Raw genomic sequence first — 17,954 nt, 5'->3', positions numbered from 1 at the left:
GGATTCCTCTTTTTACAAATGCCCTCTCTCCATCTCAGTCCTTAGCTTCATATTTTACCATGGAACAAGAACTCTGGTTCATTCAAGCCAGCAAAAACCTTCTCAATGTCCTACCTTCTAATTTACTCCTCTTATCCTAAAGAGAGAGAAAGTATTAATTTTAATCCCATTTATAAAACATCTCCATAATTATTATTTTCATTTTTACCCTTTTGCCTCTATTAAATGCTGGAAAGATTATTAAATGTTAAATTATTTTATTTTAAAGTATGTATATTGAATAAAGATAATGTTAAAAACTAGTTGAATTTTAGGTAAAGTTAATGAGATTCAAGATTTTCCTTTATTCTAATAATAATACCGAAAATGACTTGAAAATATGATAAAAAAGAGTAACTTTTACTTTAACAATAATTATTAAAAAAAAGTGAAAAAAATCCCAACAGGAAGAATTGCTCCCAAAGAATGCAAGTTTATAGATATAATATATTCCGATTGTAGGAAGAACGATCTAATCTTCAATACAGTTATTCAATGTCTTAATACGGTACAAGAATATTATTGAATTGGTATTAAGCTGATCAATGAACCTATCCCCAGCCCGATTACAATTTTGTTCAAGCAAATACTAAGCCAGTAATGAACGTACGTGTGAGTTACAGGAAATGCATACTGATGCATTACAATTAATAATTTCGCAGTACGTCAAATTTTACTGTTCATTTCATCTTTGGCACGTTCATCAGCAGCAAGTAAATACTCCCTGTCATGTGTAAGTTGCCACGACACAGTCATTGAAACATAAAAGCTATGACATGAAAGAAACCAATGAAGAGGCAAACGGCTACGTCATGATGCACTTGAAAAGAAAGTCAAATTAAAAAAAGGAAATTAAAATATTAATTTCATCTTTGAGAGAACTGTAAACGCAAATTGTAATCCGCAGTAGACTCAACAAATTGGATGTTTTATACAGGTTCATCATGCCCCAGCACATTTGTCAGACGGGAAACAAACATATTACTAACATCCACGAGAAACTAAAGAAACACTTCAATATAATGTCAAAAGAAAAACAACTGGGAAAACACAACTTTTAGTCCCTGTAGTTTTAATGTATTTTGGCATAGGTCTATTATTATTATTTTTTAATTGTTCCATGTCTCTAGTTTATCTTGAATGCAATGTTTGCCCCTCTACTTTCGAATATGTTCAAAAGGACAATGATGTGGCACTAATGGTGTTAAATTTGTTGACCTGTCACTAATACAATTAATATAGAAGGTAAAACAAGGTCCAGATCTTAAATGACAAAGGCAGCACACACAATAACCCCACTTAATTGAAGGTTATCGAGGCATCAGTCAAAGGAAAAATGCTTGTGATGTGTAATTAGAATAAGTGGAAGTCATTAGTGGGAAGGGTGGAAGTCGTTAGGGAAGTTAGTTAGATGGTTAATGGGTCTAAATGTATAAATAGGCCTTGTATAAATATACTTGATATGAAATTGGATAATAAATTTCTCGAGTATTTCCAAAATCTCTCTCTAGTTCTCAATCTCTTCCTTACTCTCCTTTTCTCCATCCTATCTTTCCTGTTCTTTTCTCTAGCCATCAATGATATCAGAGCAGTTCATGCTCAGCCTATATGCCAGAAACTCGATCAAAGAAACAACAAAAAATCATGACAAATCAAAACGATGACTGTATTCGTGCCTTAGAGGATGCCTTCTCCAAGTTGGCAAGTCTTCACCATCATCATCGACCACGAACAGACACCCAACTACCAACCTCGCACACACTTCACCAAGATGGAATTTCCCTGATTTCAAAGGGATGATATCTTAGGGTGGATTTTGAAATGCGAGTATTACTTTCAAATTGATAACACGCCAGAAGATTGGAAGATTACTATAGCTAGCATCCATGTGGATGAAAAAGCCTTTCAATGGCATCAAGCAATGGTCTTGGGGGATGAGTATGCACGATGGACTTGGGCCGAGTATGCAAAAGCTTTGAAAAATCACTCTGGATCTCGATATGAAGCACCAATGGAGGACTTGATGAATCTGCGACAGATAGGTTCTTCAGATGAATTCGACACCATAGTTTGCAAAGTCATGTTTCCCGAGGATTACTTGGTTCAGACATACACGGCAGGGCTTAACCCAGAGTTCGTGGTGCCCCTCAAGATGTTTAAACTGAGGACCTTGAGCGGTGCACGAGCTATTGCAAGAACCCATGAGATTAATCGTCAAGAAACGAGACTTCAGACACATGGCAGTGAATCATGCAGTCGCACAGTCCAGTGGGCAAGAAATGAAGAGACATAGGTAAAAGAAAGCTTCTTTGATCCTTATCCATGCATGCAGAAGGAGACAACCAGGTGGGGTAATACAAAAAACTCCATCTGGAAATTTTGGGTCCCACACTTTTAAGGATAAAAATGTCCAATCTACAAATTCTAATTCTTATACCCAAACCCAGCTCTATCAACCCTATTTCTTCTATTTTAACGACTAGGTCTTCACACAACAATGCCAAAAGTTTTAAAAACTTAAGCCCAGATGAGGTGAAGGAATTGCAAGCCAAGAATCTTTGCTTTTACTGCCGACAACCCTTCTCTAGTGACCATGCATGTGCCCAGACGCATAAGATGCAGTTACAGCTTATTGAATTAGAAGAACAAAGCGGGGAAGAGGGTGAAGATGACACTAGACAAGATTTGGAAGTCCTTGAAAAGTTTGAGGGCATACCAGAACAATCAAAGTGTCTTCAAATCTGTCTTCATGCTATTCAGTGAAGTGTTGTACCTTCGGCTATGAGAATCCACGGGTATATGGGCAGGAGACAGATTCAGATTCTCATTGATAATGGGGCCTCACATGCCTATATTGACTGTGCGTTAGCTAAGAAATTCAGCTGGAAGGAAGGTTCTTATCCAATGGCAGAAGTTGAAGTTGCTAGAGGTGGGAAGTTCAAGGTTTTTGAGGTTCTTAAAGGCGTTAAGTGGAGAATGCCCGAGAAGAGTTTGAGTCAGACTTTCCAATTTTGGAAGTCAAAACATATGACATTGTTCTGGGTTTATCTTGGCTTAGGACTATTCATCAAGCTCATTGGGGTTATGACAATTTGTCCATGACTTTCTGGTATAATTGGAAAAAGTGCTGCTTGCAACCTCAAGAACTAACAGGATGTAAGATTGTTGACTTTAAGATTGAAGGAGATTTAGAGGCTGGAGGGTAGATGTCTATGTTGCACTTGTTAGAGGATGGTGATGGGGATCTTCATTGTTTGAAGGTAAAGGGGGATAATAATTTTGTAGAAGCTGTGACAGAATTATTATCTGAATTTTCAAATGTTTTTAAAGAACCTAAGTCTCTTCCCCCTTTGAGAGAAGGTCACAATCACCTTATTATTCCGCAAACAAAGGCTGACCCAGTTAATCTAAGGCCCTATAGGTATCCAGCAGTTCAAAAGAATGCTATTGAAGACATGGAAAAGGATCTACTGCAATCACAAGTTATCCAGGAAAGTAGTTCACCATTTGCTTCACCAATTTTGTTGGTGAAAAAGAAAGATAGGTCATGGCGCATGTGCAATGATTATAGAGAACTTAATAAGAGGACAGTCAAGAATAAATATCCTATTCCTCTTGTGGAAGAGCTTCTGGTCAAATTAAAGGATGCTAGATCGTTTACTAAGCTGGATCTACAGGCTGGTTACCATCAAATCAGAATGGAACCAAAAGACATCTACAAGACAGCCTTTCGCACTCATTTAAGCCACTACAAGTAGTTAGTGATGCCTTTTGGGCCCACTAATGCACCTGCAACTTTTCAGGGTGCTATGAATAATATATTCAGGGAGTATTTGAGGAAATTTGTCTTAGTTTTCTTTAATGATATTTTAATTTATAGTCCCTGTATAAATTCTCACACATAACACTTGTGTTCGGTTTAGGAAATTCTGAGAAAACATTGCTTTTTTGTGAAGGAAAGCAAGTGTACCTTTGCTGGATCAGAATTAAAGACGGCATTTCAGATGTATTGGGTTACTAAACTCATGCGGTATGATTATGCAATTCATTACAAAAAGGGTGATGATAATAGTGCAGCTGATGCTCTTTCTAGGATCCCTAAAAATGAGGTTTTTCAAGTTTCTCTTCATACTTGTTCAGATTTTCTTTTCTTGGAAATTTAGCGAAGTTGGGATGATTATGTAGATCTCAGAGCTTTAAGGGCTCAATTGCAACAGTGTGGTGGGTCAGAAGGCAAATATGCTTGGGATAGTCAATTTTTAAGGAAAACTGACAAGCTCGTTGTTGGAAATATTCCAAACGTGAGACTTAAGATCCTGGAATAGCTTCATGGTAGTCCACGAGGGGGACGTTTTGGTGTGCAAGCTACTTAGCAAAGAGTCAAGAAGCTATCCTGGTGGCCAAAATTATTTGAGGATATTAAAGATTTTGTGAGGCATTGTGATACATGTGCTCAGTGTAAATCTGAATTAGTGGCTTATCCTGGATTACTACAGCCTCCTCCTATTCCAAGCAAGGTTTGGGAAAGTGTCACCATGGATTTTATTGAGGGCTTACCCAAATCCAATGGCAAGGACACAATTTGGGTGATTATTGATCGTTTTAGCAAGCATGCACTTTTTTTTTTTTGTCTTTATCTCATCCTTTTATAGCCTCTACTTTAGCACAATAGTTCCTTGATTATATCTATTAGTTACATGGAGCTCCCGTTGAGACTATAAGTGATAGAGAGCCCCTCTTTGTCAGTCATTTTTAAAGGATTTTTTGAAAGTTTTCAGGGTTGACCAGAAGCATACTTCCTCTTACCATTCACAAACAAATAGGCAGTCAGAAGTTCTCAATTGCTGTCTAGAAAATTATTTGAGGTGCATGTGTTGGGAAAAACCTAAGGAGTGGCATAAATGGCTTTCTTTGGCAGAATGGTAGTATAACACTTCTTACCACAATTCTACTAAAACTACTTCCTATGAATTGCTGTATGGGCAGGCTCCTCCTTTGCATGTTCCTTATTTGCCTAGAGATGTGATGGTGAAGGCTGTTGATAGAACTTTTGCAGCACAAGAGGAAGCTTTAAGGATGGCAAAACATCATCTTAGTAGGGCTGTCAACAAAATGAAACAAAAGGCAAATTTGTATAGGAGTGATAGAGAATTTGAGGAAAGACAGTGGGTGTTTGTCAAGCTTCAAACTTATAGACAAATTTCTGCAGCATCAAAGAGCTCTCAGAAATTGACTCCAAAGTACTTCGGACCTTATAGAATCTGTCAAAGAATAGGTCCAGTAGTGTACAAAGTGGAGTTACCTCCAAAATCTAGAGTGCATCCTACTTTTCATGTATCTTTGCTTAAGCTCTGTCCTGATCCATCTGTGAAGCCACGGCATCCACCTGTAGCCGGCCTGAGCCTCCTCCAACTCTTCTTCTAGGGTTGATTTTGAACAAAAGAATGGGAAGAAAGAAGGGGAGAATTATTTCTGAAGTTCTGGTCCAATGGAAGGGTGTTCCAGATGAAGAAGCAAGCTTGGTTCCTTTATTCCAACTGAAACAGCAGCACCCTTCTTTTGTCATTTCTGACCCTTGAGGACAGGGGTTCTTAAGGGGGATATTGATGTGTAATTAGAATAAGTGGAAGTCATTAGTGGGAAGGATGGAAGTCATTAGTGGGAAGTTAGTTAGATGGTTAATGGGCCTAAATGTATAGATAGGCCTAGGGTGTAGATGAACCTGATATGAAATGGCATAATAAATCTCTCCAGTATTTCCAGAATCTCTCTCTAGTTCTCAATCTCTTTCTTACTCTCCTTTTCTCTATCCTATCTTTCCAGTTCTTCCCTTCTCTATCCATCAGCTTGACTGCCATTGACCCCGCTTACTCTGATGCCAAAATACACTTTTAGACGTTGTCCTTGTAGGCGTTAGTTTCAAAATATTTAATACCCTTGTTGGAATTGGGCTTTTTTTTCTTTGAGTCCATTATCTCTAGGGTTTCTTAGACTATTATTATTATCATCTTGGTCAGCTTTATTTTTTAGGATTCAGATTAATATCTCGAATTAGTATCCCCTATTTATTTTATTTTATTGAGAGAGGATTTTATGCAATTGTATCAATCTCTCCCTCTATATATGTACCGATCAGTTCTGTGGAAGAATAAGATATCACGCACTGCATTCTCTCATGGTATCAAAGCAGTGTCTCTATGTCGTACAAAGCAGTGCTCTCCGGTCAACCTAGGGCTTTCACAGCTGGTGATGAGGTCCTTTAGTCATCATCGGCATTGGGAGGAGGCCCTAGAACAGGGACCGAGATTGGGGGAGGAGGTACACAAGGTGCGAATATTCCTATCCTAACTTCGAGGGGGAGTTCTGTACCTGACTCCTTCTCTCACACTGTGATAACCCATCATCTAAATGGGAACAATTATCTGCAGTGGTCCAAAAATATTCTAATGCTCATCCGTAGGAAAAATAAAGAAAAATACCTCACCTGGAATCCCAAGCCGCCAGCTATTGGTGACCCTCAATATGAAACATGGTGTGCCAAGAACAACTTGGTGATGACTTGGCTTGTTCACTCTATGACAGCCGAGATTAGTGAGACCTATTTACTTGCTAATTTTGCTCGGGAAATCTGGGAATCAGCCAGGCGCACATATTCTATCAGAGAATACAGCCGCTATTTTTCAAGTGAAAAGGATGCTTCGTAGTCTCACGCAAGGGGAAAACACTATTACTCTCTACTATAGTGCTCTCATCAGGCTTTGGCAACAAATCAATCTGTATGAAGTCCACCAATGGTCCTGCCATACAGACGAGGTGTATTTCCGCCAAGTGGTCGATCGCGAACGCTGCTATTTTTCAAGTGAAAAGGATGCTTCGTAGTCTCACGCAAGGGGAAAACACTATTACTCTCTACTATAGTGCTCTCATCAGGCTTTGGCAACAAATCAATCTGTATGAAGTCCACCAATGGTCCTGCCATACAGACGAGGTGTATTTCCGCCAAGTGGTCGATCGCGAACGCTGCTATGAGTTCTTGCTTGGGTTGAATGATAATTTTGAAGACGTTCGAGGATGAATTATGGGCATGTAGCCCATCCCATCCTTTGGAAGATGCATTTAATACGATCAGGTATGAGGAAAGTCATAAAGAACTTACTCAGAATTCTTCATCTACTCCTTCTATTCTTCCTTCCTCAAGTTTAGAAGCCTCGGCCATGGTGGCACGTGGGAACCAAGGTGGAGAGCAAAAAGGGAAGAAGCATCTCAAATGTGATCATTGTAACAAAAATGGTCACACCAGGGAATTGTGTTGGGAAATTCATGGGAAACCAGCCCATCTAAAGCAACAAAGTAAAGGTGATAAGAAGGGGTTCATGGTAAACAACTCTAATGGTGACATGCTCAATAGTGAAGATCTCTCTGTCCTACGAAGAATTCTAGAAACGTATTCTCAGGAAAGACCAAGTGAGAAAACTCCCTCTGTTGCCTTAGCTCAAATAGGTACTAAACTTGTCACTGCTTTAAATGCTATTTCCTGGACAAGCAATGTTTGGATAATTGATTCAGGAGCTACAGATCATATTACTGGTTTTTGAGAATTATTGTCTAATTTTCACCCCTATTTTGAACATACCCGTGTTTAAGTAGCAAATAATACTTATGCCAAGGTTATAGGCATAGTCACTATTTCTCCCAACATAATCCTTACAAATGTCTTATATGTGCCTGACATACAATGTAGCTTGTAGTCCGTGAAGTGTATAGCTCATCAATTAAATTGCCTTGTTATTTTTGACCAATTTAAGTGTGTTTTTCAGGACATGGCTTTGGGGAAGACAATTGGCAATGCTAAGGAATTTAATGGGTTGTATTATCTTGAAGGCAACTCCTCAAATAAAGACTGCATGGCTAATTCAAGTTCTTGTTTTTCTACTATGTCTCATGAAGACTTTATGTTATGGCATTTTAGGTCAGGTCATCCAAGTTTTGATTACATGAAAATTTTCTTTCCCAATTCTATGAATAAAAAGAAGGTTGATTTTCATTGTGATATTTTCCAGTTTGCCAACAAACTCGCACCTCTTATCCTTCAACTCCATATATTCCTTCCAAACCTTTTGCCCTTATTCATAGTGATGTTTGGGGTCCATCTAGCGTTGCTACTAACTCAAAAGCTAGGTGGTTTGTTACTTTTATAGATGACCATACCCGTTTGACGTGGCTGTTCTTGATGAGAGACAAATCTGAAGTTTTCTCTATTTTTAAAAATTTCCACGTGTTTGTTTAAACTCAATTTCAGACCTCTATCAAGGTTCTTCGAAGTGATAATGGGACAAAGTATCTTAACTCAAACTTTCAAAGTTTCCTTACTGAGAAAGGGATACACCATCAAACATCTTATGTGAACACTCAATAAAATGAGGTGGCTGAAAAGAAAAATAGACATCTTTTAGGGCTCTTTTGCTAGGAAATAATGTTCCTAATATTTTTTGGGGGATGCTGTCCTCACTGCTGCATATCTTATTAATCGTATGCCCTCCAAAGTCTTAAAATTACAATCACCTATTGAGAAATTTCTAACCTATTTTCCTAATTATCATCTTTTTAACTCACTCTCTAAGCGTGTCTTTGGCTATACTACTTGTGTCTTTTCTTCTTCGGGTGGAAAATTGGCTTCTCGGTCTATTAAATATATTTTCTTGGGATACTCTTCTACAAAGAAACTCCGCCTATGTTTATAGCCGGTCCCAAGCCCGGGTAAAGGAGGAGGGTTGTGTTAGGCCATCAACAGCCAATGTAAAACTTTGTTGAATCTATCATGAACATGGACAATAGACGTTATAATGTTAATGCTAGGTCGTTGCCTGTAAGTAACGCGCTGCATGGCTCGAGTACAGTGATAAGTGAGTTAGAGCTGCTGCATCGGCGCCCGGATGTAGTGTTAAATGAGCAAGGGCTACCGCGTCATTCTGGACGCACGCGGCTAAAGAAGTTAGTCCATGAGAGCAAAATTAGATTTGGCACCTGGAATGTTGGGACATTGAATTGTAAATCTGTAGAGGTTGTCGGGATTATGATTCAAAGAAAAATCAATATCCTTTGCCTACAAGAAACAAAATGGCGTGGAGAAGAAGCTAAGGATATTCAAGGTTTCAAACTTTGGTATACAGGAAAAGTAAGTGCACGCAATAGAGTAGGCATCATTATAGATAAGGAGTGGAAGAAGAACGTTGAAGTTAGCAGAATTGGAGATAGATTTATTTTCTTAAAAATGATAATTGGATGTGAGACTGTTAATCTTGTTAGCGCTTATGCGCCGCAAGTCGGGACAGAAGCCAGTCTTAAAGAATTATTTTGGGAGGATCTGGAGGGGTTGATTCGACACATACCACAGAGTGAAAAGATTTTTATTGGAGGAGACTTTAATGGGCATGTCGGGAGGGAAGCTGGTCAGTATGCGAGGGTGCATGGTGGTTTTGGTTTTGGAGAGCTAAACAATGAAGGACAAACTCTTCTTGATTTCTCATTAGCGTATGATTTTAAGATTGCCAACACTTGTTTCAAGAAGAGAGATGAGCATCTCATCACTTACAAAAGTGGAGTCTCAAAGTCACAGATTGATTTTCTTTTGGTTAGGAACACAGATAGAAGACTTTGTAAAAATTGCAAGGTGATCCCCGGAGATGCTGTAACGACACAACATAGGGTCCTAGTCCTTGATGTGTGTATTATGAGTAAAATCCAAAAACGTCGATAAGTAGTAGCACCAAGGATTAGGTGGTGGCAATTAAAAGGTGAGAAGCAATATATTTTCAAGCGAAATCTTTTGGATAAAGGAATTTGGGAATCTCAGAAAAGTGCTAACATCATGTGGGAGGATATGGCTAAAAAGATACGGGAGGTTGCAAAAGTAGTTTTGAGAGAATCAAAAGGTTCCGGTCCGAGAGATAAGGAGTCTTGGTGGTGGAATAATAGTCTACAGGACAAAATCAAATATAAGAAGAATTGTTTTAAAGCCATACATTTGTGTAACAATGAGGAAAATTGAGAGAGGTACCGTATGGCTAAGAAGGAAACTAAGAGAGCTGTAGGTGAAGCTCGTTCTAAAGCTTTTGAAGAATTTTATAAGAACCATGAGACGAAGGAAGAAGAGCGAAATATTTATAAGATTGCCAAGAGTAGGGAAAGAAAATCAAGAGATCTATAACAGATAAGGTGTATTAAGGATGAAGAGGGAAGAATTTTAGTTACAGATGATGAAATTAAAAATAGATGGGAGACTTACTTTTCTAAACTTTTCAATGATGGAGAGGGTTCATCTAGTAACTTGGAGGATTTAGTAACTGGTGAAGGAGAACAAAATTTGTCATTCTATCGAATAATACGTGATAAGGAGGTAAAGGAAGCTCTTAAGAAAATGGCAAATGGTAGAGCCAACGGACCTGATTGTATATCTATCGAAGCGTGGAAATGTTTAGGTGAAGAAGGGGTGAGATGGTTAACTCAGTTATTTAATGTGATTTTACGGTCCAAGAAAATGCCTGATGAGTGGAGGAGAAGTACATTAATTCCTATTTATAAAAATAAAAGAGATATTCAGAATTGCACTAACTATAGAGGGATTAAGCTCATGAGCCACACAATGAAATTGTGGGAGAAAGTAATTGAGCACAGGTTGAGATTGAAGACAAGTATTTCTGAGAATCAGTTTGGTTTTATGCCAGGTAGATCAACTACAGAGGCAATTTATCCACTAAGGGGATTAATAGAAAAGTATCATTGTAAAGATAAAGATCTACACATGGTTTTTATTGATTTGGAAAAAGCTTATGACCGTATACCAAGAAAAGTGCTTTGGAAAGTGTTGGAAAAAAAAAGGAGTACGGATTGCTTATATTAAAGCCATACAAGATATGTATGAGGGGGTAAAAACTAGTATAAGAACGCCTGGTGGTCAAACAAAGGATTTTCCTATAAAGATTGGACTACATCAGGGATCATCTCTGAGTCCTTATTTGTTCAACTTGATCTTAAATGTTTTGACGGAACATATTCAAGGGGAAATTCCGAAATGTATGCTCTTCGCCAATGATATAGTTCTTATAGCAGATACAAGAGAAGAGGTTAATTGCAAACTTGAGTTATGGAGGAGGACATTGGAGTCGAAAGGTTTTCGTCTGAGTAGAAGTAAGACGGAATATTTATATTGTAAATTTGGTGAAGGACTATTCAACAATAATTTGGAAGTGAAATTGGGAGATCAAATTATACCTCAAGTGAAAAAGTTTAGATATTTTAGAGCCATTATTCAAAATGATGGCGAAATCAGTAGAGATATTTCACATAGAATTCAAACTGGATGGTTTAATTGGAGAAAAGCTAAAGGAGTTATTTGCGATCGTAAGGTGCCTAATAAACTTAAAGGAAAGTTTTATCGCACTGCTATCAGACCGGCAATGTTATATAGTAGTGAATACTGGGCTCTAACGAGACAGCAAGAGCATAAAGTTGGAGTAGCAGAGATGAGAATGTTACGATGGATGTGCGGACATACACGTAAAGATAAAATTCGAAATGAGCACGTACGCGAAAAAGTGAGAGTGGCACCTATTGAGGAAAAAATGGTAGAACATCGGTTGAGATGGTTTGGGCATGTACAAAGAAGACCAAGGGAGGCACCAGTGAGAAAAGTGGAACATATAACTTTGAGTCCGATTAAGAGAGGTAGAGGAAAGCCTAAGAGAACACTTTTGGAGGTTATTGAACGCGATCTGTTAATTAATAATATTCCTAAAAGCTTGATAAATGATAGAGCACAATGGCGTTTTGCAATCCATATAGCCGACCCCACCTAGTGGGATAAAAGCTTGTTGTTGTTGTTGTTGTTGTACTCTTCTACAAAGAAAGGATACAAATGTTATTCTCCATCCACTCGAAATACCTATGTCACTTTGGATGTTCAGTATGTTGAAACTCTTCCGTTCTATCCCAAATTACCCATTCAGGGGGAGAGTGATAATGAATGGTTAATATGTGACAGCTCACCTAGCCCACGAGTTAGTAACCCAAACACTGGATCTCAAACACTTCTAGATGCTTCTATTTCTGAACCTGAACCAGTTTCACCTGTTACAGCACCTGACTTTCCTGAATCTGATTCTGCTACAGAACCTGAATCTTGTCCTAATTACCCTACCAGACCTGAATCTGAGTCTGACAACCCTGAACCATTACCAATGGCCATTCAAGACCAAAATTTAGAGTCTGTTGTGAATAGATCAGAGGAGAATCAGCCAGGTCAGCAGGTGCAAAGAGACAATCCCATTACTTTTCCAAGGCAAAGTCATGACTCTCAACCTGAAACCAGTCCTGAAGATATCCAATGGCCTATTGCTCTAAAAAAAAGAAAAAAGAGTCGTACTCGACATCCCATTGGCAGGTATGTCTCCTATGATAAACTTAACTCTCAGTTTAAGGCTTTGGTTGCAAGTATTGATAGTGAAGATATTCCTAGCACTTTTGATAAGGCTGTAACTGATCCCAAATGGAGATTAGCTATTGAAGAAGAGCTGAAGGTCTTGAGTAAAAATCTGAAGATATACTGATCAAAACTAAATTATATTATTCGGTAGGTGTGTCGATTACATATATACAGAAGAGAAACCACAATGCCAGCCGAGAAATGAGGCCGAGGAATAAGGGATAGAGAGAAAAGACTTCCCTAATATATCTGATCCTATAATCGTATAATAACTATCAGATATTTACATTAAACATAGTATATTTCCACACTCCCCCTCAAGTTGGACCATAGATGTTAATCATGTCCAACTTGCTGATAAAATAGTCAAACTTATCTCTACTCAAGCCTTTGGTGAGAACATCAGCTGTTTGCTCCCTTGTTAATATGTGTCTCATCTGGATGATGCCAATATCAATCTTCTCTCTGATAAAATGTTTATCTATCTCAACATGCTTGGTCCAATCATGTTGCACTGGTTTGTGTGAAATGTTGATTGCTGCCATACTATCTGAATACAGAGTGATAAGCAAGTTAACATTCTTTTTAAGTTCCTCAGTCACCTTTTTAATCCATATACCTTCACAAATTCCTAAAGCAATGGCTCAAAATTCTGCCTCTACACTACTACGGGCCATTACACTTTGCTTCTTGCTTCTCCAAGTAACCAAGTTTCCCCAAACAAAAGTGCAGCATCCAAATGTAGATTTTCTATCCTCTTGATCACCTGCCCAATCTGCATCTGTGTAGAGTTCTACACCGCGCTTCTCAGATTTCTTAAACCATAAACCCTTTCCAAGAGTACCTTTCAAATACCTAAGAATCCTGTAGACCTCATTCAAGTGTTTCTGCTTGGGGTCATGTGAATGTTGACTCACCATGCTAACTGCAAAGGCAGTACTAGCCTAGTATGTGACAAATAGATTAATTTTCCCCCCATACATTGATACCTACCCATATCATTAGACTTGCTAAAGTCCTCTTCATTGCTTATCTTGTCAACTCGGATAAGTGTATCACTAGGTCTACACCTAAGCATGCCAGTCTTGTTTAAGAGATCTAGCACATATTTTCTCTGAGAAATAGATATTCCCTTCTTGGATCTTGCCACCTCCATACTTAGAAAATACTTCATTTCTCCAAGATCTTTTATCTGAAACTCTTGAGCTAGCACCCTTTTAAGATTTTCAATCTCCTTAATATCATCGCCTGTAAGGACCATATCATCCACATAAACCAACAAAACAATAATTGATGTGATCGCTTTGACCTTGTTTGAACCTTGCCCTTTTTAGTACCTATATGAGTCTCTCAAACCACGCTCTTGGAGACTGCTTTGGTCCATAAAAGGACTTCTTCAATTTGCACACTTGATTTGGCTTATTTCCTGGGAACCCTGGCAGTAACTTCATATACACTTCCTCTTTCAACTCACCCTTTAGGAAGGCGTTTTTTTACATCTAATTGATGTAATAGCTAATCAAGGTTGGCTGCTAGTAATAGAATTATTCTAACAGTGTTGAGTTTGGCTACCAGTGCGAATGTCTCCGTGTAGTCTATACCATACACTTGGGAGAACCCTTGAGCAACAAGTCTCCCTTTGTGTTTGTTTAGACTACCATCAACATTGTATTTAGGTGTAAAGACCCACTTACATCCAACTGCTTTCTTTCTTGAAGGTAATTCTACCACGTTCCAAGTATTGTTGTTTGTCAATGCCTCCATTTCCTCCATTACAACTTGTCTCCATTCAGGTACAGCCATGGCCTCTTCAATATTCTTTGGTACTGTAACACTATCCAAATGGGCAGTAAATCCAGAAAATTTAGCAGACAATGCTTGATAAGACACAAACCTCTCGATAGGATGCCTAGTGCAAGCTCTCGGCTTCTTCCTCATAGTTATCGGTAGGTCAATCTCATCCTTACCACCTGATTCTTCCAGACTTCCTCCATTATATTCTTTTAGACCTACATTTGGGTCTGACTCCTGGTCAGTCCTTGAGATATGGGTCTGTTTACCTGTCTTGTTTTTCCATGTATAGGTTTGCACAAATCTGGTGTCTCCCCCTGTCGTGGACGTCGCCTTTGGACTAGGAGTTGGTACATCACTTTCAGCTTGAGTGGTGGTATTGGTGTCTTCAATTCCCAGGTCCAAATCAAGATCAGTGAGCTCAAGAGACAAATGATGAGGTATAGCTATAGGGTTAGGTGTTTCAAGTGTTTCACTCATGTTCTCGCACATGCCAATCTACAATTCATTCCAATTCTCCCCCTGGATTGGAGGTTGTGAGTAGGAAGATTTTGTTTCGTGAAAGGTGACATCACAGGTGGTAAAGATACGTTTAGTAATAGGATCAAAGCATTTGTACACCTTTTTATTGGCAAAGTAACCAAGGAAAACACATCGGACAGCTTTGAGGTCAAGTTTGTTTGTGTGATGAAGATGAACATAGGTAGTACACCCAAATACTCGTAAGGGTAAAGTATTTTCCGGGTAGGGTAGATTGTAAGTTTGGTGTAGAACTTCAATGGGAGTTTTATATGACAAGGTGCGGTTGGGAAGGCGATTAATAAGGAAGGTTGCAGTTAGGACAGCATCATCCCAGTGATATTTAGGAACATGGCTGCCAAAGAGAAGTGCACCAGCTGTTTCAAGGATGTGCCCATTTTTCCTTTCAGCAATACCATTTTGCTGAGGGCTATAAGGACAAGTACTTTTGTGAACAATTCCATTGGAAAGTAAAAAAGTGGAGAGATGTTTGTTGAAATATTCTGTGCCATTATCAGTGTGGAGTGTTTGAATAGACGTGTGAAACTGAGTTTTGACCATGTGATAGAAATCAATGAACACCTGAGAAACATCAAATTTGTCCTTTAGAAGGAACACCCAAGTAACACGAGAATGGTCATCAATAAAAGTGACAAAACACTTTGAGTGAGTCCTATTAGAAACCCGAGAGAGCCCCCATAGATCACTATGAATGATTGTAAAAGGTTTTGATGCAACATATGGCTGATTAGGAAAGGAAACACGATGATGTTTTGCTTTTTCACATGAATCACAATAGAACTGAGAACAATCACTTTTATTGCAACTTGAGGGAAACATTTTTGACATATAATTGAAATTAGGATGACCAAGACGTTTGTGCCACAACTCCAACTCACTAGTCCTAAGGAGAAACACTTATTGCATGACCAAACATTACTGACTTTATTTCCATCCAGGTAGTAAAGACCATCAAATTCTTTAGCACTGCCAATCGTCATCCCCGTCAGTAGATCCTGAAAAAGACAATAAGTAGCAAAAAAATCAACATGACATTTCTCATTCTTTGCCAATTTACTCACTGAGAGTAAGCTACACTTTAAATTAGGCACATGAAGAACATGATGTAAGGTTAAAGTAGATGAAAGTTGTACACTTCCTATACCAGAAATAACTGACTCCGATGCATCGGCAATCTTGATTGTAAAGTTCTTTTGGCAAGGTACATAGGTCGTAAATAATTTAATATTATCAGTCATATGATCCGAAGTGGATCCGAAGTGCCTGAGTCTACTATCTAGCAGTCTCCAATGCATACTCGTTTAATAGTAGCCAAGGCTTTAGAAAAATTACCTCTTTGTACCACAGTAGCAACAGGCTGCTTACTATTAGTTTGTAAGGCTAACAACATTTCAATGATCTTACTCAGTTGATCATTTGAGGGCTGTGAATTATCATCTCCCATAGAGCTTTCAGCAACATATCCACGGCTTTTTCCCTATCTTGGCTTCCAATTAGGTGGCTTACCATGGAGATCCCAGCATTTGTCCTTTGTGTGGTCCACTTTCTTACAGTGTTCACACGTGGGACGTCCTTTATTGCTTCTAGGATCATTGGACTTGGCAGCAAGAGCAAATGATTCAAAAGTACCGGTTTGAGGAATGGGTTCATCTTTCAACATTACCTTCCTTCGTATGCACTCCCTCCGGATCATTGCAAAAGCTTCACGGACAGATGGCAAAAGTTCCAGACTCAAAATTCTGCCACAAACATCATCCAGGTCTGAATTAAGTCCAACTAGCAACTCATACAATCGTTCTTTCTCAAGCTATTTTCAGAACCGAGCAGCATCCTCAAAACTGGTCCATTCCTCGGCAGTAATCAGATCAAGTTCTTGCCATAGAGTAGTTTTTTCAAGGTAATATTCACTTGGGTCACGATTACTTTGCTTCACGAGCCATAGTTTGGATTTAATCTCAAACACTTGAGAAGCATTTTCCCCATCTGAGTATGCCTCCTTCACAGCGTCCCATATCTCTCAAGCTGTTGGGAGAAATAAAAAACTCTTCTTCACAGCTGGTACCATCGAGTTGACCAACCATAAACATACCATTGAGTTTTCGGTCTTCCAAATTCTAAGAGCCTTGACATTCGTTGCCTCTGGACATTAGGTTTCGCTAGAAACGTACCCGCATTTACCACGACCCTCTACCGCAAGTCATACCATCTGAGCCTATTCTCAGTAGTTGACACCAATGAGCTTTTCTGAGACGAGAGAGACAAGCGAGCTCTCTTGGCTAGTCACAAAGTGTGCGACTTGACGCGAGCTCGCACTAGACGAACCCTCCAAGCCAGTCAACTCTATATTTCGGTGAGTTTCAGGCTAAGAGTTCGACTCCATGTCCGTCTCTGATGATTCAGTTGCTCGTTCTTCTTCGAGCTCTGATACCATGAAGATATACTGAGCAAAACTGAATTATATTATTCAGTGGGAGTGTTGATTACATATATACAAAAGAGAAACCACGATGCCAGCCGAGAAATGAGGCCAAGGAATAAGGGATAGAGAGAATAAAATAAAAGACTTCCCTAATATATTTGATCCTATAATCGTATAATAACTATCAGATACTTACATTAAATATAGTATATCTCCACAATCAAACATGGGAGATTGTTGACTTACCTCCCAGAAAGTCTGTTGTGGGAAGTAAACGGGTCTTTACCAAAAAATATAATCCGAATGGGAGTGTTAATAGATATAAGGGGAGATTGGTTGCTAGAAGATTCACTCAAACCTATGGTATTGATTATCAAGAAACATTTGCATTTGCTAAATTTAATAGTATAAATGTGCTGTTTTCTCTTGCAGCGAACTTAGATTGGCCTCTGCATCAATTAGATGTCAAAAATGCCTTCTTAAATGGTGACTTGAAAGAGGAAGTATACATGGAAGTCCCTCAAGGGTTACGGGATTCTGAGAATGTGAATAAAGTCTGTAAGCTCCAAAAATCCTTATATGGGTTAAAACAATCCACACGGTCGTGGTTTGAGAGGTTTACACGTGCTAATTAAGGGATTTGGTTATAAACATTGTCAAGCTGATCACATCTTGTTTGTTAAA

At 38.8% G+C, this 17,954-nt stretch overlaps 1 protein-coding gene across 5 annotated transcripts in view; it reads right to left on the bottom strand.

Moving 5' to 3' along the window:
* Window positions 1-452: 452 nt before the first annotated feature.
* The window catches only part of LOC129309533 (uncharacterized), a 38,208-nt gene continuing 20,706 nt past the window's right edge, over window positions 453-17,954 (bottom strand). For 4 of the 5 annotated variants that reach the window (XM_054951143.1, XM_054951157.1, XM_054951165.1 and 1 more), the window contains one exon: window positions 453-763. In XM_054951143.1, coding sequence (XP_054807118.1) covers window positions 706-763 — 58 coding nt within the window. In that variant the 3' untranslated portion in view covers window positions 453-705. Of the gene's footprint in view, window positions 764-1,064; window positions 15,847-17,954 lie in introns of those variants that run through there. The other variant, XM_054951151.1, reaches the window with a different exon arrangement.

Source organism: Prosopis cineraria, unplaced genomic scaffold (assembly GCF_029017545.1).
Source record: "Prosopis cineraria cultivar Desert tree isolate PC_DT_omini unplaced genomic scaffold, ASM2901754v1 PC1, whole genome shotgun sequence".
NCBI lineage: Eukaryota > Viridiplantae > Streptophyta > Magnoliopsida > Fabales > Fabaceae > Prosopis > Prosopis cineraria.
The sequence above is the reverse complement of the archived record's forward strand: the minus strand, read 5'-3'. Positions and strand labels throughout refer to the sequence as shown.